At 35.7% G+C, this 26,828-nt stretch overlaps 1 protein-coding gene across 17 annotated transcripts in view; it reads right to left on the bottom strand.

Annotated features, from left to right (window-relative positions):
* The window catches only part of Epb41l2 (erythrocyte membrane protein band 4.1 like 2), a 192,064-nt gene that overhangs the window by 28,067 nt on the left and 137,169 nt on the right, over positions 1–26,828 (bottom strand). For 13 of the 17 annotated variants that reach the window (XM_076858249.2, XM_076858248.2, XM_076858245.2 and 10 more), the window contains 8 exons: positions 21,349–21,521; positions 16,033–16,205; positions 11,594–11,656; positions 9,601–9,747; positions 7,730–7,831; positions 3,653–3,823; positions 1,520–1,573; positions 759–1,322 (listed from right to left, as the gene is read on the bottom strand). In XM_076858249.2, coding sequence (XP_076714364.2) covers positions 759–1,322; positions 1,520–1,573; positions 3,653–3,823; positions 7,730–7,831; positions 9,601–9,747; positions 11,594–11,656; positions 16,033–16,205; positions 21,349–21,521 — 1,447 coding nt within the window. The remainder of the gene's footprint in view (positions 1–758; positions 1,323–1,519; positions 1,574–3,652; positions 3,824–7,729; positions 7,832–9,600; positions 9,748–11,593; positions 11,657–16,032; positions 16,206–21,348; positions 21,522–26,828) is intronic. The other 4 variants (XM_076858259.2, XM_076858260.2, XM_076858261.2 and 1 more) reach the window with 4 other exon arrangements.

Genomic DNA, 26,828 nt, shown 5'->3' with positions numbered 1-26,828 from the left:
AAAAGAAGAACACTCATATCCAATGTAGATAATTCACAAAACATATAATCAATTTGCAAAGAGCTGATGTAAGGACAGAACAAGAAGAGAAGGGTTCCTTCCTTCTACTACTGAACAGTTTAGCCTCTGGCTGCCTAGAAGGAAGGAAAAAGCTCTTAACCAAACCATACAATCCCTGGAATCTAAAAACAGAAATCACAGCAGCATTCAAGAAATACTGTTCTCATCACTGCAGGATGCTGCACTCAGAGCATCACAGTAATCAGAGCCTGCCGTCAGTTCTAAAAACCTTTAGTTCAAGAGCAAGAATGAGTCCAAAAGTCAAATCCAATCTGACGACAGGAACACACACACTCACATTGACCATTTTCTCAACATTACAAATACATTTTTCTAATTAAACCAATGAAGGGAAAAGGCATTTAGTTTGAGGAAGCAGTGCAAATAAAGACAAAACAGTTCAGAGCATTCCAAACATGCAAAGAAAATTTAAATATGCAATGACAAGGAAAAAATGATGAGGTGATTGTAGGAAAGTTTACCCTACAGGTGATCCAGTGGCAGTAAAGAAGCTAGAAACCATGAACTGAGCTGGCAGAAAATCTACAAGCATTGCTTTCCCCCTTCTTCCCGTGAGAGAAAAATTCTTGTTGAAAAAGCTGAAGAAGAATTGGGAAGACAGGCGAAGAAGAAAGGCAGGTGTTTCCCACCTGAGAAATTGCTCTATAGCTTAGCTCCCGCTTAGAACTCCCATTTACCTCTGAACAACAAATAATTTGTGGCAAAACATCAATGTCAACATGAGACACCTCTCCGTTAACTTTATGTTGCTCTTCCTCTGTTTCTTCTCCCATGTCTTGCTTAACCGTGCCTTCGTTTATACTCTTCTCTGCAGATATCTTTTGGGCAACTACATTTTCCTGGGCCACTGTTTCTACTGTGATTACACTGGCACCTGCTTGTCTGCCCGGGCTGGCTTCAGGCACTGCTTCCTCCCTCTCTACTACCTTGGCTGCTCCGCTGGGCTCTTCCTCTGTCTCTTCTTCATACTCCTCCTGCTCTTCCCTTAGGGTGCCCTCGGTCACATGGTGGTGGGGCCGGTACTCTCCCACATCTTCCTCCTCACTCTCACTGCTGCTGCTGCTCTCAGAAGACAGGGAGGTGGAGTCTTTTTGTGTCACAGGCTCCACCTTACGAATCTCCCCAGGACCACTCCCAGGTGATATCTCTTTACCATTCATTTCTTCTGTGATTACTCTTTCGTCTTTCCCAACCTCTGCCTGCTTCTTCTCCTCCACTACATTCAGAGTCTCATGTGAACTCTGTATGAAAAAAAAGATGGATGAGGGAAAACAAAATATATGAATAAACAAAAACAACGGAAACCCAAATTAAGTGATGGAAGATTCATGTCATGGAGAAAAACAAAGATGATTATGATGGCTGACTGAAAGGGAAGCGGGGAAAACGTGAGGGGATGAGGTGTCAGGCAATGTGTTAACATGGAAAAGGGGAGAACCTTAACAGCATCCCTGGCTCCAGTGCAAGGACCTTCTGACGCAGGAGCACGTGTCTGCGGAACAAAAAGCAACCAAGGACACAAATCAATAAGGAGTTACCTCAACAACCGCCAAAACAGACATCTGACACCACAACACAGAACAGCAAGAATGAACATCTACGAAAAAACTCTGCTCAAGGTCACACAGAGGACAGTCAAGACAAATGCCAAAAAGCATATAAAAACGAACAAAAACAGCCAGCATTCTCCCAAGAAACAAAATTCTTTTATTTATAATTTATACCTACAAGTACCACTTATGTAAAGTGTCATATGTATACACATACACACACACACACACACACCTGTGTGTGTGTGTGTGTGTGTGTATAAAAGCTTACTGAGCACTTAAAGGGATATGTGAAACTCAACAGTTTGGGCTTTAATCAGACTCTAGAACACAGGCTGGAACCTTGACTCCTCAATAAACATAGCATTCAAGGAAATGGTACCTATAATTATTTGCTGATACTTTTAAAAAATAGCTTTATTGGAAAAATTATAGTTGGCTTTAGATAACTATCAAAATAAAAATGTTCATTTCAAAGACTGTCAATAACATCCCAATTTGTATTATAGATTAGCAAATATTACACATGAGGGCAGATGTCAATGATAGCCCCAAGTGCTTTCTCTTAGGATTTAGTTCCTTCACTAGCATCTTTGCAATCTGAAATGGATCAACTTCATTATTGGAGAGGTTCATTCCTATTCCCTAGAGACATGATCTTCTTGGGAGTAAATTAATTTATTCTATTTGAGTAATACAATATCTAAATGTTTGACAAATACTTGTCAACTGAACATATTAATATTGCATTTCATTATATAATTGTTGCCACTGTATTAATGGTATTCACAAGTATTCTATGAATACTAACTTTACAAAGACAATTCAATAATAAATAATTTTAAGCAATGCCAGCACAATTAAAAAATAAAACAGCTTCATATAATGGTTGCATCCTACTTGTTTTGGTAAAAAACAAAAATGTTTGGCATAAAATTTGCAACAATTATGCAGTGAAATAGGGTAGTAAAAATTACTGTGCTGTGGTATTATTTACTAGGGAAGAAACTTTTCTTTCTTAAACAGGAATTCATTTTAAAGCTTCAAATTTCCTTACATTCTTCTTCTTCTTTTTTTGTGTGCCTCTGAACCCTCTGGACATTGTTGTGAAGCTGCCAAGGCTAACTGTGGTAACAGATATCGGGATTTCACACTCATCTGCCCCAGCAACATGGACAACCAGAGCTAAAGGTGCTCAAATGGCACACTTGTCCACAGCATCTTTCAACATATACTCACAAGCTCTTTTTGATCTGTTCTGTTATTTTTAAATGTCTGGTAAGGTTATAATTGAGTTGCTCAAAATTCATACCATATAAATCATTTGACCAACAGAACAAAGATAATCATCCTTCCAGTTTTACTGAAAACCAGGAGGTTTCACACATTAAATGGAAAAATAATCTGAAATTATTTTTATAAGCAGGTAACACTTAACTGTAACTACTTATAAATTCCTGTATAAATAAAGATATCAAGTGATCAGAATACTTCTAAATCAGACATTTAATGATTACTACAAGTAAATGAATTATTCTTACTATTTATTAGTTAATTCAAATGGCTGGATACGTTCTGCTCAAATTCAGAGAACCCCTTAGGGTCATTCAAAAACAATGACTTCACTGATACAGCAGGCACTTCAAGTTTTTTTCATATAAACAGAATTTTAAAAATGAACCTCAGAAGATGCCCAAGATTTGAATTTGAAAACTTGAACTCTCCTTAGTTGAGGCTTTCCTTCTACTTAACACCTCAGGCTCTAAGCCATCATCTTTTAAGTGATTCCCTGAATTTAGGCAGATTTTTTGTTTCTGTTTTCAACCAAAAGCATCAGTAGAAACATCCAATCTATTTCTTTTCCTAATATCCAAATTCTGTCACTGTTCCTTGAATGTTTCTCCCAGAGAGTTTTAATTTCACCAGTGAAAGCACTGGAGGGAAGTAGGCCTGAATATTCAAAAATTAAAATTACTCTCATATGTGGCTTTTAGTAACAGGGGAAACAAAGTAAAATGCACCTCTGGCAAGTGTGAGAAGGGCGAGGAGGAAAGCTTTTCTCTAGGAGGTGCATTAGGGTTCACAAGAGCGCCCTCTGCTGTCCAAGTTGTGGCTGAAAGGAAGGTGGCTTTCATGCTATCAGAAAAGCCCTTTCCACTAAACAAAATTGATGTTATCTCCTCTTCTAGGCTCTAGAGAGGTCAGAAAAGGAAGAGCAAAGAATTAACAATACATCAGAACAGACAGCAGTGACCTATTGGAAAAAAGGAAAGGTTACACAAGAAAGAATAATAGAACAGCATAAACTGAGAGAAGAGAATTTTGAAGATTCTACAGCAGTATATGGAGGTATGTCTGAACACAAGCTTTTCCACCTTGCTTAAAAATCTTTGGTAACTGTAACCTACAGAAATCAGCTAAAACTTGGTTTATTGCTGAATCTTTATCATAAACAGCACAACCTACCTACCTACCAAATACTATTGCACATGTCCTAGGTACTTCCTCAGTCTCTCTGCACAGAATGGCCTCTTCAGTAGCTCCTACACCTGAGATTCTTCTTATACTACAGCATGGGTCACTTCCCACCCCCCCACACACTCAAAGCCCTCCCCTATGCATTGAAGCCTTTTAGATTTTGCCACTAACAGGCCATATTTTGTGTGAGGCATTCATTCCCCAATCATCTAGCTCCTATGATCACTTCCCCTCTGTACATGATTTTGTGCAACATTCTTAACAGCAACCCATAGTAATTCTCTCAGGCATGCTAAGTATTCTACACAATAAAAAGATTGTCTTTTAAAAAAAAATTTAGCTAAAAGCAACAGGAAATGGAAAATTTTTAAATAAGACAAACCCAGGTCTGAAAACTCAGTGAGCAATGTGAAAATTATTGGTTCCTGAAAAATTAAAGCAAATTTTAACTTTCACATTTTTGTTCCTTAAACAATGGTTGCTAACCTGCCTGAAAGAACAACAGGAAAGCTGGGTACTGTTCTTAGAATCTTGGAATGTCACTAAAAAGGAATCACCATGAAGAGGCTGGGATTGTGGCTTAGCAGTAGAGTGCTCACCTAGTATGTGCAAGGCACTGGGTTCAATCCTCAGCACCACATATAAATAAATTAAATAAAATTATTGTGTCCAACTACAACTAAAAAAAGAATCACCATGAAGTGTCAGAGGAATAAGACAATTCTTAATAAATCCCACTCTTCAGATATATTTTTAAAAATATATAAATAAATGCATGAGATTAATGAGACATCCCTTCAGACAGTAAACAAAGAGGGATGAGGAAGGGAATATGGTAAATGCTTGAAATACTCAGGGAAAAATAAAAGCTTCTAGACTAATTCAGTTCAATTATAATCCCAATGATGACACCATCTCTAGGGGTAAGGGTGGGGTAAAAAGGGAGTCCTTCCCAATAAGAGAATACTGGGGAATTTAAATAAGTGTCACACATTTAATTATTCAATAAAATACCTTCAAAGCATCTGAAAACTACTGTCTAGATAATCTCTGTTAGACTCATGAAAATACTTTATACACGTTGTCATAATTCTCATAATTCTTAAGAGGATACACAATTGACTTATTTATCCATTGAGGACTAAATGACTTGGTTTCCAATTTTTTGTTCTATTCTCAAAATCATTCACTTTCAAACCAAAACCATTTTAAAAGTTCAGTGCACCTATTTTTTTTTTTTAAAACAAGAAATTATTACTGCTTATAAAAACCTATAAAACCCATACATAAGAATTTGGAAAATTTGGTCGAATTATATACTTGCACATAATCTTTGATTTTGCATTTCAATAAGGAATATAATTCAAAGAGAAACAAGAAACCTTGCAAAATCCTTAGCAAAAAGAAAATACAGATATGAGGACCGAAATTAAAAATGTATTCTGAGGAAACAGGGGATGCGAGGAGCGGGGAACAGAGGAAGTACTGGGAGTAACACTGGCCAAATTATATTGTCATACTGTGTGCATGCATGAATATTTAACAAATCCCATCATTATGTACAACTACAATGTACCAATTTAAAAAAGCTAGAAAAAAAAGGAATTGTTAAAGTCAAAACACTGCAGTATACTCAACTGCTCACATACTTTGAGTTAATAGTAGTACGTTATTTCAGGAAAAAAAAAACATATGCATGTATTTAATGTATTCCTGGGGTAAATAAATGAATATAGTTAGAACAATCTACATGCATGGCAAATAAGTATGTATTTTTTCACATGTATTGGAGAGGAAAAGTACAGAAAAAAGTTGCAACTTCAAATGCAGATAAGCTGAATAGGGGCTTTTCCTGATTTAAATTTCACATAAACTTCATTTTACTATAACATTTATAAGACATTTTATATTGTACATTTGAGGTGGGGTACCAGGGATTTTGAACTCAAGGGCACTCAACCACTGAGCCACAGCCACAGCCACACCTCGCTGTTGCTGTGGCTGGCTTTGAACTCACTATCCTCCTGCCTCAGCCTCCCAAGCCACTGGGATTACAAGTGTGCCCATGCCCAGCTATATTGTACATTTCTAAAACATGAGATCCAGAAAAATAATTTTAAACATCTTCATCAAAATCCCAGTTTCCTACTGCAGAAATCCAAAGACATCACTCTACATTGGATCAAATGATGCCACTCGGCCTGCTTATGGAAGACAGATGTTTACAAATATGTTTAAAAAGCATGTAATATTAAAGTCCTTATTATATACATACTGTCTAACTGGCTTTGAATCTCAAGCTAAACTGAGAGAGAGAGAGAGAGAGAGAGAGAGAGAGAGAGAGAGAGAGAGAGAGAGAGAAACACGTACCACTTGCTTTGGGTTTATAACATTACATTTCTCATTTGCAGTGTTCCAGAAATTATTTCACCTCACCTGGACCTCAAAGTCCTTAAGGGAATTTTCGCATTGTTTCCCTCCTTTCCCACTCTTTACTGTGCATCTAATGATTACTCTCTAGTGATTAACAAAATCTACTTTACAGAAGGGAAATATTTTATTACTGATCTCTTCTCTCGTTCACATCCCCTATAATCCATTTTTTATCCAGTGCCAGAAGGATTTCTGTTTGACACATAGAAAATTATATCAAGACTCACCTTAAAAAATCTCCAATGGCTTCCCATCATTCCTATAAGATAATTCTAAACCATAAATATAATTTTTAAGACCCTGACATGATGTGTGGGTCTGACTTCTTTGGCCTTTACCTTCCTTTGTGCTCAGCCTTATTCAACAAGTTCCTGCCTTAAGGTGTTACATTTGTTCTTCCCTACAAATGGAAAAGTCTTGACATGTCCACCTCCTTGTCATCAGCAAGATCTCAACTCAATTAACATATCCTCCTGACCACAATGGTAAAGCAGCTTCCCTATCCCCTTTCTAACACAGCACTGTATTTTACCTTCTTAACAGTTACTTCTTAGTACCTGACATTCTTTTTACTAATATACTTGTCTGCTGTCTAGCTCCACCACTAGACTCTGAACTTCCCAGGCCGACCAGATGAGTAAGCATGATCAATATAATTAGGAGAGAGAATATAAAAGTGCTGGAAAACAACTTCCTCATTAACATTAGGCATTTCATATAAACAGAAGCAAGAGAGAGATAAGAAAGGCTGCTATGATGCAAAGTCTTTTTTCCCACTAAAAGTCTTAAAAAATGCAGGTTTTCATATGTGATTAGTGAACTAGTAACCTAATGCACATATAATTTGTTATTTTAACAGAACCACAGTGTGCATAAGAGTTATACAGTGCATTTTCACATGAAATTATAGTTTCCCAACTGTCAGCCACATACATCAAACTAGGGATCGTTTTATCAGCTAAATTGATTGTTATTTCTTCATTTCAAATTGTGAATTTTCAAGTAAAGGGTTTATGCACCTCCCTGATGATTCTATGCTTCTAAGTATGAGGAATCAGTTTTAATCAAAAACTTATTTGAAAAAATTAAGGTTGATAAGTAAGAAAAAGGAAATATCTATGGATGTGGACAGAATAAATGGAAAGGGGCAAAAAGCAAGAGTAGATCCAAGGATGCAAGGTGAACACCTTGTCCGCCTCCTGAGCTTTATCTTCAACTGTCCGTGTTGCTGCCGTCAGGTACTTCTCCTTCATGGACAAAATATCCTTGAAAAGATGGTCTCCTTTTCTCTATTGTTTTAAACAATAGACACAATCAACAAATAAGACACATACATTACACCTACAGCAACACAAACATAAAACAACTGTGTGAGTCAGTGGAACAAGCCAGATGAAGTGGCACATAAGGAAAGCTTTTAGCATGTCATCACACACTTTCTCCAGAAAACTCTAGAGCAGACAGCTAAAACTAATATTATCTCTAGGAAATCTGAAAATAAAAATTTAGGTGATATCTACTCTATCATACATGGTGTTTTAAGTCTTGATATTTTCAAAAATTTTGTTCTTCAGTTCCGCAATTATTTTTGCCAATCTGTTTTTAAAGTACTATTTTTCCTTTCAACGTCACAAACTTTGGTTTTATTCCTAAGTCTTTGATCCATTTTGAGTTGAGTTTTGTGCATGTTGAGAGATAGGGGTTTAATTTCATTTTGTTGAATATGGATTTCCAGTTTTCACAGCACCATTGTTGAAGAGGCTATCTTTTCTCCAGTGCATGTTTTTGGCATCTTTGTCCAATATAAGATAATTGTAATTTTGTGGGTTAGTCTCTGTGTCCTCTATTCTGTACTATTGGTCTACAACTCCGTTTTGGTGCCAATACCATGTTGTTTCTGTTACTATTGCTCTGTAGTCTAGATAGGGCAGAAGGGTTGGAGGAGAAGAGTGAGGATATGCGGTTATAAATGATGGTGGAATGTGATGATCATTATTATCCAAAGTACACGTATGAAGACACAAATTGAGGTGAATATACTTTGTATACAACCAGAGATATGAAAAATTGTGCTCTATATGTGTAATAGGAATTGTAATGCATTCCACTGTCATAAATAAATTTTAAAAATGTCATAAACTTTGAAACTTGGGGCAACCAACAGCTTGGCTTTTTAAGGAAAGGTGAATAAAAATAGCATTAGAATATCTAAATTAAATGTCTACAATTTGACAACATCAAGCCACACTAGACACTGAAAGTTGAAATTGCAGATAAGATCTTTGTACAATTTTTAAAACTGCAGAATAAAGAGTATGATCACTGTCTCAAGTATGATGAACCCATGGAATTTCCTGGTCAACCACAGGAAGGATTTGGGATTATCAGAGAGAAAGAGAGATACATAGGCATAAAGAGAGAAACATTTGAAGAATATATTCTACAGGTATTACTTATATTTGTGGTGAAGAAAAGTAAACTATAGAAAGAAAAAAGAATAAGTGTGAAAAGACATTATGACTAAAAATGTTTTAAAAATGATATTTATTCTATGCATCATTACTGGGAAGTTTGAATATTAAGTTGTATCATATAAAACATTCAACAGGACTCAAGTCTTTAAATGTAAGTTTTAACTTATTATCCTCATGGCAATGACCTTAGAACATTAAAAATATAATCCACATTCCTTTAGTTATTAATTATTTACTTGTTAATTTCCTTATTTCAGAAGCAATAACTAAGTAGCTTATTAAATACAATATTATGCTATGTTGTCCTGTATAACAATACATTTGTATTAGCTTACTTGAATAAAATAGTAAAATTACTCTGAAATATTTCAAAGGCATTTTGAAACTCATAATTTACCTAAGAACTAGGCCAATAAGTATTACATTGTTAATAAATATTTAGTATTTTAAAAAATTGTTAGCAATATAAAAAAATTAAATGGGAACAATTTGTAATTTCTGATAATCAACATATAAGATTAACATCCTAAACTTTACTGAACAGTGGATCGAGATATATAGCCAACAAACAGCTAGTGACATACCCCTTGTGTCTGTAGGGACAGAGGTGTGATACGTCGTTTTTCCCATTCATTAGGGCGCGGCTCAGGTGTGGATTCCATAAAATTGCGCTTGAGTTCACTAATGCTAGCCTGATGTTTCAGTATGTCTTCCTGGGCCTTATCCAGGTCCTAGCAATATGTAACGTGACAAAGGGGGGGAAATCCAAAAGGGAAAAACCCAGTAGGACAAAAATAAAAAAATAAAACCAAAAAAAAAAAAAATAAGACAAAGCACGCTTATGATTAAAAAAAAAAAAAAAAAACATAGTAAAGCAAGAAAAATGCCAAGTCTCAAAAGCCATAAAACCATCTATTGATAACCCTAATGAGTTCATCAAAATTTGAAAATAAAGCCAATGTATATCTTTATGACTCATTTTAAAGATTCTAATTAATTCTGTTTAAAATATTTTTAGAAATAATTATTTATAGTTATTAGAAGGAAGCCATGGAACTGATCACCAAAATGGCTAATAATCCTTCTGTTCTTGAATTTGAATTTCAGTCTATGACTTTGTTCCTGCAAATCTACCTTTCTACTATTAAAACTGAATTCTGTGAATGCATCAAGTCAAGCACAAAACAGAGAAAAGTAGATTCAAAAGCACACTTAGCCTGAAGGGAAAGCCAGTCCAGAACCATCAAAAAAAAAAAAAAAAAAAAAAGGGAAAAAACCAAAGGTTGACTTATGTCAGAAAATTCCAATAGTGCTTTTAATCCTTATGGAATAAAAAAAAAAAATACCTCTTCTAGAGGTTGATTCTGTTTGGGTTTCCTATAATAATGAGCCTCATTCTGGTGTCATGTCATGATGAGCACAAACATAGGGCTCAGATGCCTCACATACCAAACAAAGATGCAAGAAAAACTACCAGGTCAATTTTCATGATTAATGGAAAGACTGGCTCTGGTAAATAGTACATGTGGTAATTCATGTTCAGGAAATGATTGTAACTAAATTTAAATGTTTTCATACATTTCAAAAATCACAGGGCCGCCTGCAGATTATAGTTTTCATCCCACTCCCAAAGGAACAGGTCATGCATTTGATAAAATTAGATAATCCATATGCATGCACAAGCATACTAGCTCATCTATGAGCTTCTATAGCCATTTGCAAAAACTCATAAAAATCTAAAAATCTTTGCATGGCATGGGAAAATGACCGTGGCTTGAGATCAGGCACATTTCTTGCGTTTGTTCAAAGCAATGTTACTTATTATACTTTATAGCATTTTAGTAAATTAAGCAAAAAAAAAAAAAATACATTTCCAATAGTTATCAAAGCTGCCAGAAGCAACCAGATTAGTCAGATTACTAAGAAATGCAGTTCTCCACTGAATTCACTGCCACTCACTATCTACAAAAATAAAAACAAACCTGTTCTCATGTGACACGGGGAACATATTTTACATTCCTAACTGGGTAGTTAATTTTTTTTTTGTTTCTCTTTGTCTCTTTTCTCTCTATCATTTGCCCTTTCTAATCAAAACAATTCAATCAATATATTCTCAAACAGAATACTTTAAGTGGACCACATTACTAATCACATGGACTTTAAAAATATATATATGGGCATAGATCAACAGTCAAATGATTTAATGTCAGATCAATAAATACCTGTTCTGCTTAATATATATTAAATGTAGAACCATGTTACTTCAGATTCTATGCCCTAGAGATAATTCATTAAGAATATAGGCAACAATTCCAAGACTAAAAGTAAACTTTACTCATTTTAGTAAACAGAACTTTTTTCCCAGTTGTCACTTTGAGAACTTCTAATAGATCTAATTTTATCTTAGCCACTTTAAAAGAACCAAGTTGGACTGGTAACATGCGCTCCCAAGTTGAATTTCCCCCATGCATGTCATGCACTGTGCTAGAAGAACATTGCCAGCCAGCCTGTGCGTGACCTCCCGTCCACAGCAGCCTGGCAGCCATTAGGACAATTGTTTTCTTAGATTATACAAACCTCCAACATTAAATTGCTATGTCTGACATAAATATTATCCCCTTCTACTCTCAAGGAATTTTTCTGTGAAATTAAATCACACACAGGGGGGGGGGGAAAGCAAATAAACGTAAATGTATCAATCAGCAAGCACCAGAAATGACCCAGAATTTGAAAGCTCTAAGACTTTAAAATAAAAGAGGAATAAAAATCTTAAGAACTTAACACCACAACGAACAAAACTCAAATAAGCGCTGAAAATACATTCCAATACCACCCCAACAGTAATAATGGCAGGCAGCAGCCACCAGATATTTAACTTCAGGGAAAAACAGCCACCTCCTCCAGCTGTGTTTCTTCTTCTTCCATCTTCGCCTGGAAAGGCACATAGCAAGCAGCCAGAAAGAAGGGGAGCATTAGTGGGAACTCTGCCATCAGTGCAGAGAAGTTGTGTTCAAACATAAATGGCGAAGCAGCATTACCAACCTTCTCTGTATGGCCCTCAAGATGCAGAATATTAAGCCACTCTGGTCTTTCGTCACCTACAGTGCTGTACAAATGATGGAAATGATCCTTTGCAAAGTGAAATGGAGAATGAAAGCTTCACTCTTTCTCCGTCCCTAGATTATACTCTGCTTTTGAATTTTTTTTTAACTCAGGAATGAAAATATAAGAGTGCAAATATGGCATAATTCAATCTGCTGTGCTCTGACATGTCTGAATCAACTAGAGAGGAAACAGGTATAATGACATAAATCTTGTCTTTTGCCTTATATTGGTTATATATTTTACATCATCATACCTTATACTGTCACTATTTTTTTTAGATATGGATTTCTTTCCTTGGAGGCAAATGATTTATTTAGCTACTCTCATATTAAGATGGTATTTAAAATATATTTTGAAATACAGTCACTCTTCTTAAATAAAATTCTTTAATCAAGAATACTTTTTTAGCTGGAGACGGTAGCTCATGCCTGTAACCCCAGCAACTTGAGAGGCTGAGGCAAGAGGATCCCAAATTCAAAGCCAGCCTCAGCAATTTGGCAAGACCCTAAGCAACTCAGGGAGACCCTGTCTCAAAATGAAATACAAAAAAGGGCTGGGGATGTGTCTCAGTGGTTAACTGCCCCTGGGTTCAATCCCTGGTACCAAAAAATAATAAAATAAGAATAAAAATAAAAGGGTTGGGGATGTGGTTTAGTGGTCAAGCATCCCTGCATTCAATCCTCGCCGGTCCAAAAAAGCCCTTTTTCATTGTTGGACATTTCTCAACATCTAATGATCCCCCCGCATCCCCCAAAATAAATCTGGAAGATCAACATAAATCTGAGTGAATTCTGACCCCAGGAAAAGAATGGCAAAAAAGAAAAATATTAATTCTGATACTAAAGGAAATAATCTTTACAGGTTAATTCATACCATATATTCTTTTCCTTCTTTGCTGGGATGATAGTGTCAAAATGCTTACCTTTGTTTTTGGTAACTACTCACAGTATTTTTGAGAGGTAAGCAGGGAGCTCAGAGTCTTTTTTATCAGAAGTGAAAAATGAGTCATAGCCATTCAACAATCTGTTAAGAACTATTTTCCAATTCCTTGGTTAGCACTTAATTCTCTACAATGCTATCTTTGGTGTTTCTCATTTAAATTCAAAATTGTAGTTTCTCCTACCATGAATACTCACTACATTTCTTCACATTTCTCTTCAGGTTTTACTCCATGTGTTAACAGTATACACAGGATACTCTGAGATACTAATTCACCAGACCACATTCAGCAAAGTAAGTTAAAAAAAAAAAAATACTGCACATGTTAACACTGACTGACTAATAAGTGCAGAGGTAGTATGCTTGAAAAAAAAGTTGCCTTATATAGGGGTAAAAATCCTCACACCAGACACCTAATTTTCAATAAGGGGCCTAATCTCAGTGCTACATGTCTAAACTTTCAAAAAGCCATATTTCATTTTTCACACACATTTGTTAAAAGTAACAGAATAATATCTTCCTTTTTAAATATAAATACATGATTTAGGGTTGGGAGAAAAAAAATATCCTAGCTAAAATTCATCTGGCTAGTCCCCAAATGCTATAATAAAAGAAGATAAGGAGTTTCTGAGATGAGACGTAACAAATGTCATGGGTAAAGGTTACTGATATAGCCTCACAAATGCAAGAACAAACTTGGATTTTAAACAACAGAAACAATAATCCTAAGGAGTTCTATTAGTAAATGTCAATTACAGTGATGTCCACTGCATTCTAAGTTCTATTTTAAAATGAAAAGTTCCCATCTTAAAGGAACAGCATTGACATTTGTATGCAAAACAAACACACCTATGGAGATTAAGGACAATACAATTTTCCCTCTCTCCCACTACTTTTGTTAAAAATCTAGTATGATCTAGATATTTACAAAATAATCCTATCACTTTGCTCTCAACTCAAAATTTGTGGGACCTGGCCAAAGAATATCAACGCAGAAGTGCCTACACTTATCTCTCATGCAATAAAACACTGTATGTATGAAAATGTGCAGGTGATATTATTTTGAGGGTAATCTGAAATTTATGCACATGTTTACACTCTATATTAGGAGGTGTGTAAGATGAAGTGTGGTTTGTTGACTTCACAAAATGAAGCTTATGGCGAAGTTCCAGCAACTGCTTCCTCTTCCTCTATTTTATCATTCAAATCAAGGTCATAAGAAGCATTCAAGGAGGTAGCTTTGGCCTCCAGATAGCAGAGGGCTAGAGCCAGAGGAAGCGAAAAGGTGAGAGAAAAAGGAACAGACTGAGAAGCAGAGAGCAACAGCCCAAAGATGAGGATAAGGGAAGGAATGAATGAAGGAGAAGTGATAGGAACATAGTGCTGAACATCAGGAGGGAGGAAGGAAACCCAGAGCTTAGGGAGGCTAGGGAAAGCAAGATATCCATCTTCATCAAGAAGGGAGGGGAAACCAGAGGGAAAACATTTGGAGAAGCTGAAGGAGAAGTAACCAAATTCAGAATTCTCTCGGTCACCTGCTTTAAGAGTCTTCTCGTGCAATGGAGGACAATCAGACTGAGCAGGGACTACAACAGGATCCAAGATAGAATCCAGTGTGGTAACCTCAGGGTCTCCCTGCTCTGACGTTTCACCTGTGGAAAGGAGCTCTAAACTGTCTAGTGTGACCTGGTCAGCCTCCCCAAAAGGGTCTTCCTCTGAAATGTCTGAAAGCAAGTCCACTTCAGGGACTGGCAACAGGCTTGGAGAAAAAGATGAAACACAACGGATGAGTGGTGAAGGTGGACACATGCAAGCAGTCTATTTTCAAAAACAAATCCATAATTGAATAAGAAATTACACAACATATACATTCAAAGGAAAAAATGAATGCAAGAGGGAAAGAGGAAAAAAGAAGAAATGGGTTATTAGTGAAAACTTTACTTTCAAGTAGGTTTTATATTAACAAAGTATAGTTAGAAGACGAATTAAATGATCTATTTTAAAGAGGAAATTGGACTACTTTTATTACTTAAACTTATAGGTATCAACTGATTTAATTATTATTTTCAAACTGATTGCAAGTAAATCCTATGAAACTCAAATCTGATTACTGACAGACATTAAAAAATTAGCAAAATAAGCCAGCATAACCAGTCATTTGCTGAAGATAAGCTTCCCTGAAATTTGAAAAAATACTTTCTTGTCTTTACGATACACAAGAAAAAATTTTTTTTAAAACTAGATATGTCAAATTATTTAATAAATGGAACAGAAACTTGCTGAAATGCCATGCTCTTCTGTTTCACATGTAAGTAGTCACTCTCCTAAGGTGCCTCCTTATCATAATTATTTTTAAAAATTCTGATCATTTTCCAGCAGTTGAAAGTTATCTTGTGGGACACAATTTCTGTTATTTTTAACAAAATTTTCAAGGTAATAGTCACAAAACATATAATAATGGAATACAAATGATTTGAGTCATCTACTACATGAAGCACTTGACCTCTGTGCTGGGCGTTAGAGGTTACTGATGCAGGAATTCCTAAGGCACTTACAGATTATCATTGAAAAACACAAGATCATTTTGTGTATGTCTAGAAATTCAAGTCGACATAATTAATAAAGACAGAGGCTATATACTTTAAAATTACTTGGAACAAACCAAATATAATTTTCAAATCATCATAGATTCTATAGGATGGTAATTCAAGTAAGATTATTACAAAGCCAGAAAGACCAGTGAATTACTTACTTGCATTAATATAATTTACACTGCAATATTTTGCTTTCAACAACAACCAAAACATGGTTAGAAATCAGTCAAGCAGGAGCATACACATATTTGAAAACTGGGAATTTACAACAATATAGAAACAATGATAATTTTAAAATATTTGATATCTGAAAATGAACCAGATAGCCTCTGGTCCACATACACATTTAAAACCATGTATTTTACTAATTTGCCATACCTTTCCTTCAATGAGTTGCAAATGTGGGGCTTTAGATGGGCTTCTGACATCCCTCCGGCTGTCCCTATCTTGTACAATGGCAGTGCTGACAACTCCTGGGCCATACGCTGAAATCCCCCCAGCAGGTCCAGGAAAATCCTTTATAAGACTTTGGTCCACAACACCAATTGGAGCTGGTTACAAAAAAAAAAAAAAAAAAAAAGATAATTTTGGATTACTGTAAGATATATAAAAGGTAAAGCTTTACACAGAATACTTCCCTCTCAAATAAACAGGCAGCATACATACAACTAACAGAAATAAAAATACTGCTTGATCTCTGAAAATATCAGAATATAAAATAAGCTCATTTTTAAACTTTTACCAAAATCTAACAGTATTTTGAATTTACCCCACTGAACCACACAGGGTCTCATCAGATTTTTGAAGGATATGCTTCAACAATGGAATTGACCAGTAGGAGGAGCCCTCAGACCAGCTGAACTGAACCAGAGTCAAGGCAAAATGCCAGAAAAATGTAACCAATACTTTAAATTCTCTGGGGTCTCTTTGGTCTCGTCTAGATTTATTTCTGAATCTACCTATTATAATAAATAATTATCTAATTATTAAAATGATTTGATATAATAAGTTTTAAGAAATTGTTCACTAAGGAACCTTTACTTTGAGCACCAGAAGACAGTAAATGTTAAGAATTTAAATTCTGTTCATGTTAAATATTTATCATTATACTAACACTCCTCTCCTGTTTGTCTCAACCTAACCTACAGCAAATCTAATACACAGATAAAACCACCACTGCCCCAGCAAACCCAGACTTTATGCGCCCCCTTCATCTCTCCCAAAGTTAGGCAAAAACATGTATTAAGTTCAAAGTTTTTATCACACTGTACATCAACCCAAGAAACTTCAACAAGGCAAAATGAGTAGCAGGTGATCATCTCTATCTTTAGCTCCCTCCCAAATATGACTTCCCATGAGGTCCTTTCACTTGTATAAAAAGCGCTTTACTGATACCATGCGGTTTGCTCTGGTTCCTTGTCCCAGAGGAAGCCCAATAACATACAAAAACCCCTGATGCTGCAAGCACTTAAGAATAGTGCTTGACCATCTTGAACTTGGAAGTCATCAGTACTATGAATCTATGAATCTACAGTCTACACACCCTCACCACTGCTCACCTGCTCTGTCTAAAATTTGGATCTTCCTCAGTCCTTCCTCTTTCATTAAATGCTACTCACACTTGTACCCATTTGCTCAAGCCTGGAACATAGAAGTCTTCTAGGAATCTTCCTTCATTTCTGAACACAGCAGGCCCAACAGAGTCCTTAAACATATTTCTAAATGTAGCAGTTCTTCCCACTTCTATTTCTAACATCTCATCTTTTAAGACTTTTTGAGCCCATAAGTACTCATACTTTTGAAAGCCTACACCAAATCATCAAATATTAAAATGCACTCATATTTTACATCACATATGTTTATTTTCCAGAGGTTGTTTTTAAACTTTTGACAAGATTTTACTAATTTTTTCTTAGAAAATATATGGCTATGCATAATCTCTTATGATTATAATTTCTTTTTTGGGGAGAGGGAGTACTGGGGATAGAACCCAGGGGCACTTAACCACTGAGCCATATCACCAGCTCTACTTGTATTTTATTTAGAGACAGGGTCTCACTGAGTTGCTTAGGGCCTTGCTAAAATGCTGAGGCTGGCTTTGAACTTGTGATCCTCTTTAGTCTCCTGAGTTTCTGGGATTACAGGTGTGAGGCACCACACACAGTTGATTATGATTTCTAAGCACCCATGAGAGTCAGGAATTACTGTAAAATGTGAAAATGTGACTTAGAAATGGTGTCAAATGGAAATGTTACTGAAATATGAATGAATATGAAATATGAATGAATGCCTTTTAAAGAATTTCAGGTTGCAGTTTTCTTTTTGTATTTAGGAGCCAAAAATTTTTTCAGGTTTTTAACACTTTCGTAGAACTTGATAAGCTTTGTAGGCTGAGGCACTGAGCCTAACCTGCAGTGTGGCATAGCTAACTGGACTAATTCCATTCAGAGTAAGAGCACCATCACTCTCACTTTGACTATTCCTAACCAGCATGCCTACCTCCTGTCTCCATCCTAATTGTTTTCTTCTACCAAATGATTTTTTTGAAAGATAAAAATAATTTTCTTCTGTGCTCCATACCCTTCAATGGTTTCCAAGAGCAAGTACAATAAAATCTACATTCTTTATCATGGCCTGCAAGGACCTGCATGGTCAGACCACAACCCACCTCTCCAGGCACTTACTAACCTTTGATTAGGCTTGCATTCTTTTTGTTTCTGGAATGTTCTCCCTCACCTTGTAATCTTCAGTCCTCCCACTTATGCTACCTAGAATGGTTTAGCATCTCTCCTTTTCTCTTGGCTGCCTCCCTCTCATCCTTCAAATTCTAAGTGAACTGGTTCTTCCTCCAATAGGCCTTCCTTCCCTGATGACTCTATGTAAGTAGTGACCCTGCTTATTATATTTTCCACTTTCAGAAAATCAGGGGCTCCCCCAAATACATCTTGGTTGTTAGTGCTCTTACATGAATGATTTGCTTCCTTTTAGGTTTAATTTCCTAATCTCAGAAGAGTCTCACTGTTTTAAAAACAGCTATTCTAAACTGGTTTTTATTTTGTATGTGGTCTTCAGCTATCACACTGATTTGTACTTTTCATATAATCACTAGAAGATTTAATCTGCCAAACTTTAAAGCAAAAGATTATTTATATATCTAAATTATTCTAGCCTACTTCAAAAAGCTGAAAAAAAAAGAAAATACAAAATATGTCAACAACAACAAAAGTTATACTGATGAAGATGGTGAAGAAAATATTCAGTACCAGGTTACAGACTAGTGTTGCTTTAGGGGAAAAAAAAGAGAACATAAGCCTTAACCAAAGAGTTTTCTGGCTGTCTAGTCATGTACTGGCATGAAAAGCCTCCTATTTTTCAAGATAACACAATAATCCTTTTGATGACTCGTCCATCTGATGAATTACAGTGTCCAAAACACAAAGGGAAAAATAATGGATTACTATGCCATGTTTGTAGCTTTTACTTGTAAAAATCATTGTTTTCAGATACAGCCTCCTACAACCCTCTGCACTAACTGCTCAAACAGATGGTGGGTTTCCCTGAGCATGGTTTATATACCTCAAAGAAAATATACTGGTTTATTGCTCTTTAAAAGTCTAACACTTGCAATATAAAAGTTAGAGAGCCTCACAATTTAAAACAAAGGCTGAAGACAGACAGTGTTCTGGAAAGAGCAATGAGTTCTCTCAGGGCATTAAACAACAGTGATTGCATTTATTTAGCACTTGTATAAATTCTCTGTGGCAAGGGGAAAGACATGAGAAATATTTACATGAGCTGGCACATTTTCAGATTTACTTGGAAAAGTGCTCAGGTGTTGATTAATAATTCATTGAATTTAAATCACTACATTTGGAAATATAGACACTCATTTGAAGTACAGTTATGGTTCCCTTGCATATTTTTTGTGTGGTCTCATAAGATTTTACAAAGACTCTCTGGACTAAAGATCTAGTAACTATATATTAAAAAATTCTCACCAACAAATCCTGGGAAAGACCTCCATGTGTCGGCCTGTATTTTCTAAATTTTTTTCTAGGAAAAGTAATTAAGGCCAGTGAGCATCAACACTTCACACTAAAGAGCATTTTTATCTGACTGCATATGTTGGGTTGGTCCATTTCACCTAATTATTTAAAATACAAATTATTCAAATTCCTATTTTAGAAAAATACAAAGCATAATAATAAAAAAGGGGGTTTTACTAAACAACAATAGTAAATAATGTTTTTGAACTGCAAATTGCTATCAAATGTAAATGAAAACGTTGGAAAACTATTTCTTCTTTGGTAGAAAACTGACCATACCCATTTCCATTACACAGTAAAAATAAGTCCTTCATAAAGCATTCTAGTACAAACTTAACCATAGCTTTTTTAAAAATATAATTTTAGTTGTAGATGGACATAATAACTTTTTATTTATTCATTTTTTAATGAGGTGGTGAGATCAAACCCAGTGCCTCACACGTGCTAGGCAAGTGCTCTACCACTGAGTACACACCCCCTATCCCTAACCTTAGGTGGGTTTTTTTTTTTGGGGGGGGTTTTGGGGGGGGTGCCAGCGATTGAACTCAGGGGCACTCAACCACTGAGCCACATCCCTAGTTCTATTTTGTATTTTATTTAGAGACAGGGTCTCACTGAGTTGCTTAGAATCTCACTTTTTGCTGAGGCTGGTTTTGAACTTGAGATCTTCCTATCTCAGTCTCCCGAGCCGCTGGGATTATAGACGTGCACCACTGCGCCTGGCATAACCTTAGCTTTTTTTTTTTTTTTTTTAATAGGGCATCTACTATTACTATTAATTCCACAAAGACCAGGTAATAAGACAGATACATAGCCAGGCATGGCGGCACATGCCTATAATCCCAGCAGCTTGGGAGACTGAGGCAGGAGTATAGAGAGATCAAAGCAAGCCTCAGCAACTTAGTGCCCTAAGAAACTCAGCAAGACCCTGTCTCTATATATAACAACAACAAAAAAAAAAAATGGAGGGGGGTTCATGGTATGTGGATCGGTTGTTAAGAGCCCTGGGATAAATCCCAGATTGGAGAAGGGGAGGTGGGTAGATAGAGATCTTTAAAAGCAACATCAACTTACTTCCACATATAATTTACATAAATCAACTATAATATGTAGCTTATTAGAATGCCAATGGAAAAACACACAACTATACATAATTCCTCTGAGCTTAAAGAACATATGAACACATTATATTTCTTTCTTTTAGTTAAAACACTATATTTAAAACAATCCTTTAAAGACATACACAGGAAAGTTTGGTAAACTTTATCAGAGTAACCCAACATTAGATAGTGCTAGAAATGTTTTATGTTCATTTGAATGAAATTTCATATACTGACATACAAAAAAAACCCTTAGAATTATATTTCATCATTAATAAGTTCAAGAAATTAAACCACATAAAACAAACCACAATCAAGTAAATAAAAACATGTCCATCCAACATCTAATGAACACAAATGAGAATGACAACGTCAAAACACTACAAAATTATTTTATTCTGAGTATAATAGCATTTTGTTTACTGAGGAAAAAATTGGCTATTCCTCTAGGGTATTTCTGATGATCTTATTAACTAGTTCAACATTCTGTGACCACAATGAATTAGAGAAAGAGGAATGAAATCCAAACTTATCATAAATGTATTTACCTCCATCTAGACTCCTAGAGACCCGTTTACTAGAGGTGCGCTCAAAATGTGGCGCTGGCCTGTCTATGAGGATGCTTGCCTGGCGGGTCTGCGCTTGTGTACGGCCACTGTAGCGGAATTTGGACCCCAAGGTCAGGAACTTGGCCTTTGGTGGCTGCTCTGGAGACACAAGCCTTGAGGGGAGCGGGGAAAACAGAGAGCAAAATTAGATTTACAGATTATTTTTTAATTAAAATGATATATTTTAGTATCTAATTTTATATATTTTAGTATTATCTAATTTTAAGTATAATTCAAAACAATGCTACCTAACTTATAATAAAAAGAAATATTATTTGTAAACCCTTGTATATATATATATATGTATATATATGTAGCTCTATGATGGTGATATAAAGCCACATTCATGTACTCATGAAAAATGTTTTTCTCAACCAGAATGAAAGAGCAGCTGTTCTCAGTGTATATCAAGGGTTATTTATTTGTATTAGATTAAATCATTTATATAAACACATATGTCTGAATTCTTGCTCCTAGCTATAAGTGCCAAGTAGCAATCCATTACCATTAGTAATTCTTAATATTTATGCCTGTTTTTCCTGGGGAAAAACATTTAACTCAAGAATCTGTTTCATCACGTGATTCTTTCCCATGAAGAACAGAACACACAGTGGATCTGTAGAGATGACTAACATCATTTACTGCCAGCACAATTTTACTATGCAAGCCCTGGGTTTTTAATTAAGTAAACTTTCTTCCCAGAGTTGTGCATGCTTTCAGTAAATAAGTCAATCTTTCTGGAATACAACTGAAATTGTCTTATTTTCTTGTTTGATCAAGAATTAATAAAATATCTTAACATGGGAGTTCATAACCCACTTGAATCTAATGTATGAAATATTGTTGAGAGCCACAGCCGAAGGGGCCCCAGCAAACTTTCAGACTGCCAGCTGATGATTGGCTCACAGCGGGCCCAGCAACATCTAGCTGATTGGCTCCTCTGCGGTGATGCTCATTGGGGGACTTTTTTGGCTCCGCCCATGCGACCCAGCCAATTGGCCTCAAGAGCAGGAGGATTGTGGGAGGAAGAGGTTGTTGGGGTGTGTGGCTTGTGGGAAGCCGGTGGTGGCATTTGGGCTCTGAGGGTTTTTTCCTGAGGAGCTGTTTTGTTTGGCGTGTGTGGTTCTAAAAATAAAGTTAGTTTCTTTTGACAAGTGGCTCCTGAATTGTGCCCAGCCAGACTGCAGCAAAATATGATATATCAAGAGCTTTGTAATGTTTTGAACAACCAATAAAAATAAAATAAAATAAAATGTCTTAACAAAATGATTATCTCAGAGCTCTTACACAATTTATTAAATATGATCTTAACTAACAATTCAGGAGTATGAAGAACTCTACCAAAACTTTTCCTATCATTTTCTAAGGAAAAGTGATTTCTTAACAAAAGATTTTTTAAAAATAATTTCAAGTGTTTGAAGACCTTCAAATTTTATAGAAATCTCTTCTTGCTTAATGTCCAATAAAGAGATCCAAGTCAAGGAAAACCAGTATGTAATAAATAAGAGAGGCAATCTCAAATCAACTGAAGATTTGCAAAACAGTATTCACCCAGAAAAACAGTATGTTAGAATGAAATTGATTTATTTCTGACTTTCTTGGCTTAAATCTATTCATTTAGGAATCAGAAGTGTACCTCAAATTGTACTTTAGAAAAAGGTGCATATTCTTAAAATAGATTGCCAGAACAGTAGAAATTTGGACCTAAAAAGAACCCCCTAGTCATGCTTTGAGTTATTTTTCTCTAATAGCAGAGACATGAGGCACAGAGAAGTCAAAACTCGCAGCATGCTGATCGTGAGTAACAGACAACTAGGATAAGAGATTTGAGACCATTTGCCTTGCACTGTTTCCTGATGGGCTGAATGGCAGGAATTCCCTACTTAGAAATCCATTTAAATACGATCTAAGAATTCTCCATTGAGAAAACAGTGATCTACTAATAAAAGAGGGGTGGGGTTGTGGCTCAGTGACAAAGCACTTGCCTAGCATGTATGAGGCATTGGGTTCAATTCTCAGCACCACATATTAATAAAGTCCACTGACAACTGAAAAAGTATTAAAAAAAAGAAAGAAGAAAGAAAAGAAAAAGGGTGGAGTAAGGAGTCTCTGGAAAGCTTGTAAGTGCAGCAATTGTTTGGGAAATACTTACACTCCTTAAAAACCAGGTTAGCCTCATCACATTGATCTTTATTTTAGCCTATTCATAAAGTATAGTATATAGATACTGAGTCATCAACTAGAGCAAAAAAAGAGAAATTCTTAAAGAATACCTCAAATAAGAAATGTGCATTGACAACCCCAAAGACAATCTCCAGAACAAATTTCTAAAACTACAAACAGGATGTCTGATTTTTGGAAATATGAAAATATTTTAAGAATACGTATGTTTAAAAAAAAGAATATATCTTTTTGAAGATTTAACCTGCCATCTTCTTTTATAAAATGAACTAATTTTAAAACCATCTGAAACTGTTCAGGGGGCTGGGGATGTGGCTCAAGTGGTAACGTGCTTGCCTGGCATGCGCGGGGGACTGGGTTTGATCCTCAGCACCACATAAAAATAAAATAAAGATGTTGTGTCCACTGAAAACTAAAAAATAAATATTAAAAATTCTCTCTCTCTCTCTCTCTCTCTCTCTCTCCTCTCTCTCTCTCAAAAAAAAAAAAAAAAAAAAAAAAAAAAAAACTGCTCAGGCTCAGAAAACAGAAAACAATTTCCTGGGCTGGGCTGTAGCCCAGTGGTAGAGCCCTTGCCTGGCATGTGAGAGGCACTAGATTCAATCCTCAGCACCACATAAAAATAAATAGATATTATGTCTATCCACAACTAAAAGAAAAATTTTAAGACAATTTCCACTGGTGTTTTCCTAACTTTCTAATTTTAGTTTATGTAACTTCTTCACCAGGTGCTTAATAAATACAAAGGAGGACCCCACATTCATCTTTTACTACATGAGGGTACTAAGCATCTGGAAAACTCCAAAGATCATGCTTATGTATCTCTTGCAGTGTTCTCTCTTCTCTCTTCTCTCTTCTCTCTCTCTCTCTCTCTCTCTCTCTCTCTCTCTCTCTCAGCCACAACCCCAGCACTTTTAAGTTTTTGAAACAAAGTGTTGCTAAGTTGCTGAGACTGGCCTCAAACTTGTGATCCTCTTGCCTTAGCTGCTGAAATGACAGGTGAGTCCCACTCCAGCTTTCCTCTCTTGAGATAGGCTCTGGCTATGCTACCCAGGTTGGTGTGAGCTCAAGGTATACCACCACCACGCCAGTAGCTGGGATTATGAAAGGTGCCACTGCACCTGGCTCTTCAGTGTTCTCTTTCTTGGTGTTGTAGTCACACCATTGAAGAAAAGTTTCTGAGTTTTCTTGTATCAGAAATTTTGGGGAGAAAGTTGGCATTAAGCCAAATAACCTCTGACACACTATAAGAACCACTAGTGAATGGTTGTACTTTAATTCCATAAAACACAAAATGATTAATTTTAATTAAAGTCTTTTTAAAATAACTCTAAAAATGACCTCTTATTTATATAGATTGGATGTTTTAGTAGGTTTTTCTGACTACTGTGACCAAAAGACCTGACAATTAACAATTACAGTAGGAAAAGTTTCTTTGGTGCGCACAGTTTCAAAAGTCTCAGCCTAGACATGGCCACTCTATTATTCTGGATGAGGGATGAGGCAAAAAACCATGGAGGAAGGGTATCAAGGAGAAAAGGAACTCGGAACATGAAACTGAGGAGCAGAGAGACTGCTCCACTCAACAGGGACAAAATTATATACCTCAAAGTTATGCTCCCAATGACCAACCTCCACCACACCCTACCTGACTATGTACCACCCAGTTAATCCATTCAATTGGATTAATATACTGAATAGGTTAAGGCTCATAACCCAATCATTGTACTTCTAGACTTTCTTGCATTGTCTAACACGTGAGATTTTGGGGGACACCTCATATCTAAACCATAACACTAGGATATCTATCTAATGAGAATAATTCTATAGAATCATATTTCTTGAGATTGTTTTTAAGGAAATGGACATATGGTTAATTGCCATTTAAATGAATGCCAGAATAATCATCCACCAGAACATCTTTGTAGAAGATATTCTACTATATATACATATATACATATATGCATAACACAATATCTCCAAGAAATATAAGAAAAATATGTATCATAATACAAAAGAAGGAAAATCATAATTAGATGAATTTTTATTTCAAATAGGGATGAAATATTATCTTTTTTAATCAGCACTGGTAGCTGCATATACAAAGCGTTAGCTTACAGATTACTTTCCAAGAATCAAGTCTTGAGTAATTAGGATGCAATTATATGGAAAGAAATATCAAAACAAAAGGATTTAACACAAGCATTTGTTATCTTTCTCTGAAAGAACTTTTTCATGACTGAAGTCAGAAGTAAATACATTTTGAAAGAAAATGTAGGCAAAGTAACAAAATATTTTAATACTATCACTGCAAGAATACTTAATTATGTCCATCAGTGTTGTAATGGGACCCTATCTTCACAAGAATAACATCAAAACTATCAAAGACATCAACTATTCACTTTCAAGAATATAAAGCTGCAAACTTTTGCAGAGTATTAAAGACCTTGGGCAAGATGATGTAAGTAATGATGTGTCAAAAAGGAACTCAACCTTTACATATTTCACTGCTCAAAAAGAATATTACCAATTTAGTTTTATAACACCCTGCCATTATAAACATCATTAGTGTTTACCTCTGGATGAAAAATAAAGGAACATTTTAAGAAAAGCCACATATAAATTACTAAAGTTAATCATGATTAGTGCATAGGTTTCCATAAAGCTCTCTGGTGAAACTGGTGGCACTAATATGCTTGAGATTATTCTGGTTCTATGATGCCAAGTTTAAAAGGCAGTTTAATATCCAGCTACAAGAACTTCATGCTTATTTCTTGTTCACATACATATAGAACAACAACAAAAGCATTGGGGGAAAAAAAGACAGGAAGACACATTCACTGCAGATGTAAATGGGTAGCATGGCATAGCATATACACATATGAACACCAGGAGCCACAGTGCCTGGGGCTTGAATTCCATCTCCACACGTTACTACCTACATAGCCATGGATATCCTTCTTAACTTCTGTTAAGAGAAAATAATAGCACTTGCCCCATAAAATGTGTAGTAAAGATTAAAAAAATTAATCCCTATATAGCACTTAGAATAGTGACAGGCTCTATAAAACATTCAAGCAATGGTAGCAACCTTATTTTTACATCTTTGTTTCACTAATATTAGTCTGGTTGACCATCAATGAATAGAAAGATCAGTTTATTTTTTAATAGCTTCAATCCATAAGCCTTATAATTTTCTAAAAAAATATGCATCTTTTATGATAACTAAAACAACATAA

This window comes from Callospermophilus lateralis, chromosome 6 (assembly GCF_048772815.1).
Source record: "Callospermophilus lateralis isolate mCalLat2 chromosome 6, mCalLat2.hap1, whole genome shotgun sequence".
Lineage (NCBI taxonomy): Eukaryota > Metazoa > Chordata > Mammalia > Rodentia > Sciuridae > Callospermophilus > Callospermophilus lateralis.
The sequence above is the reverse complement of the archived record's forward strand: the minus strand, read 5'-3'. Positions and strand labels throughout refer to the sequence as shown.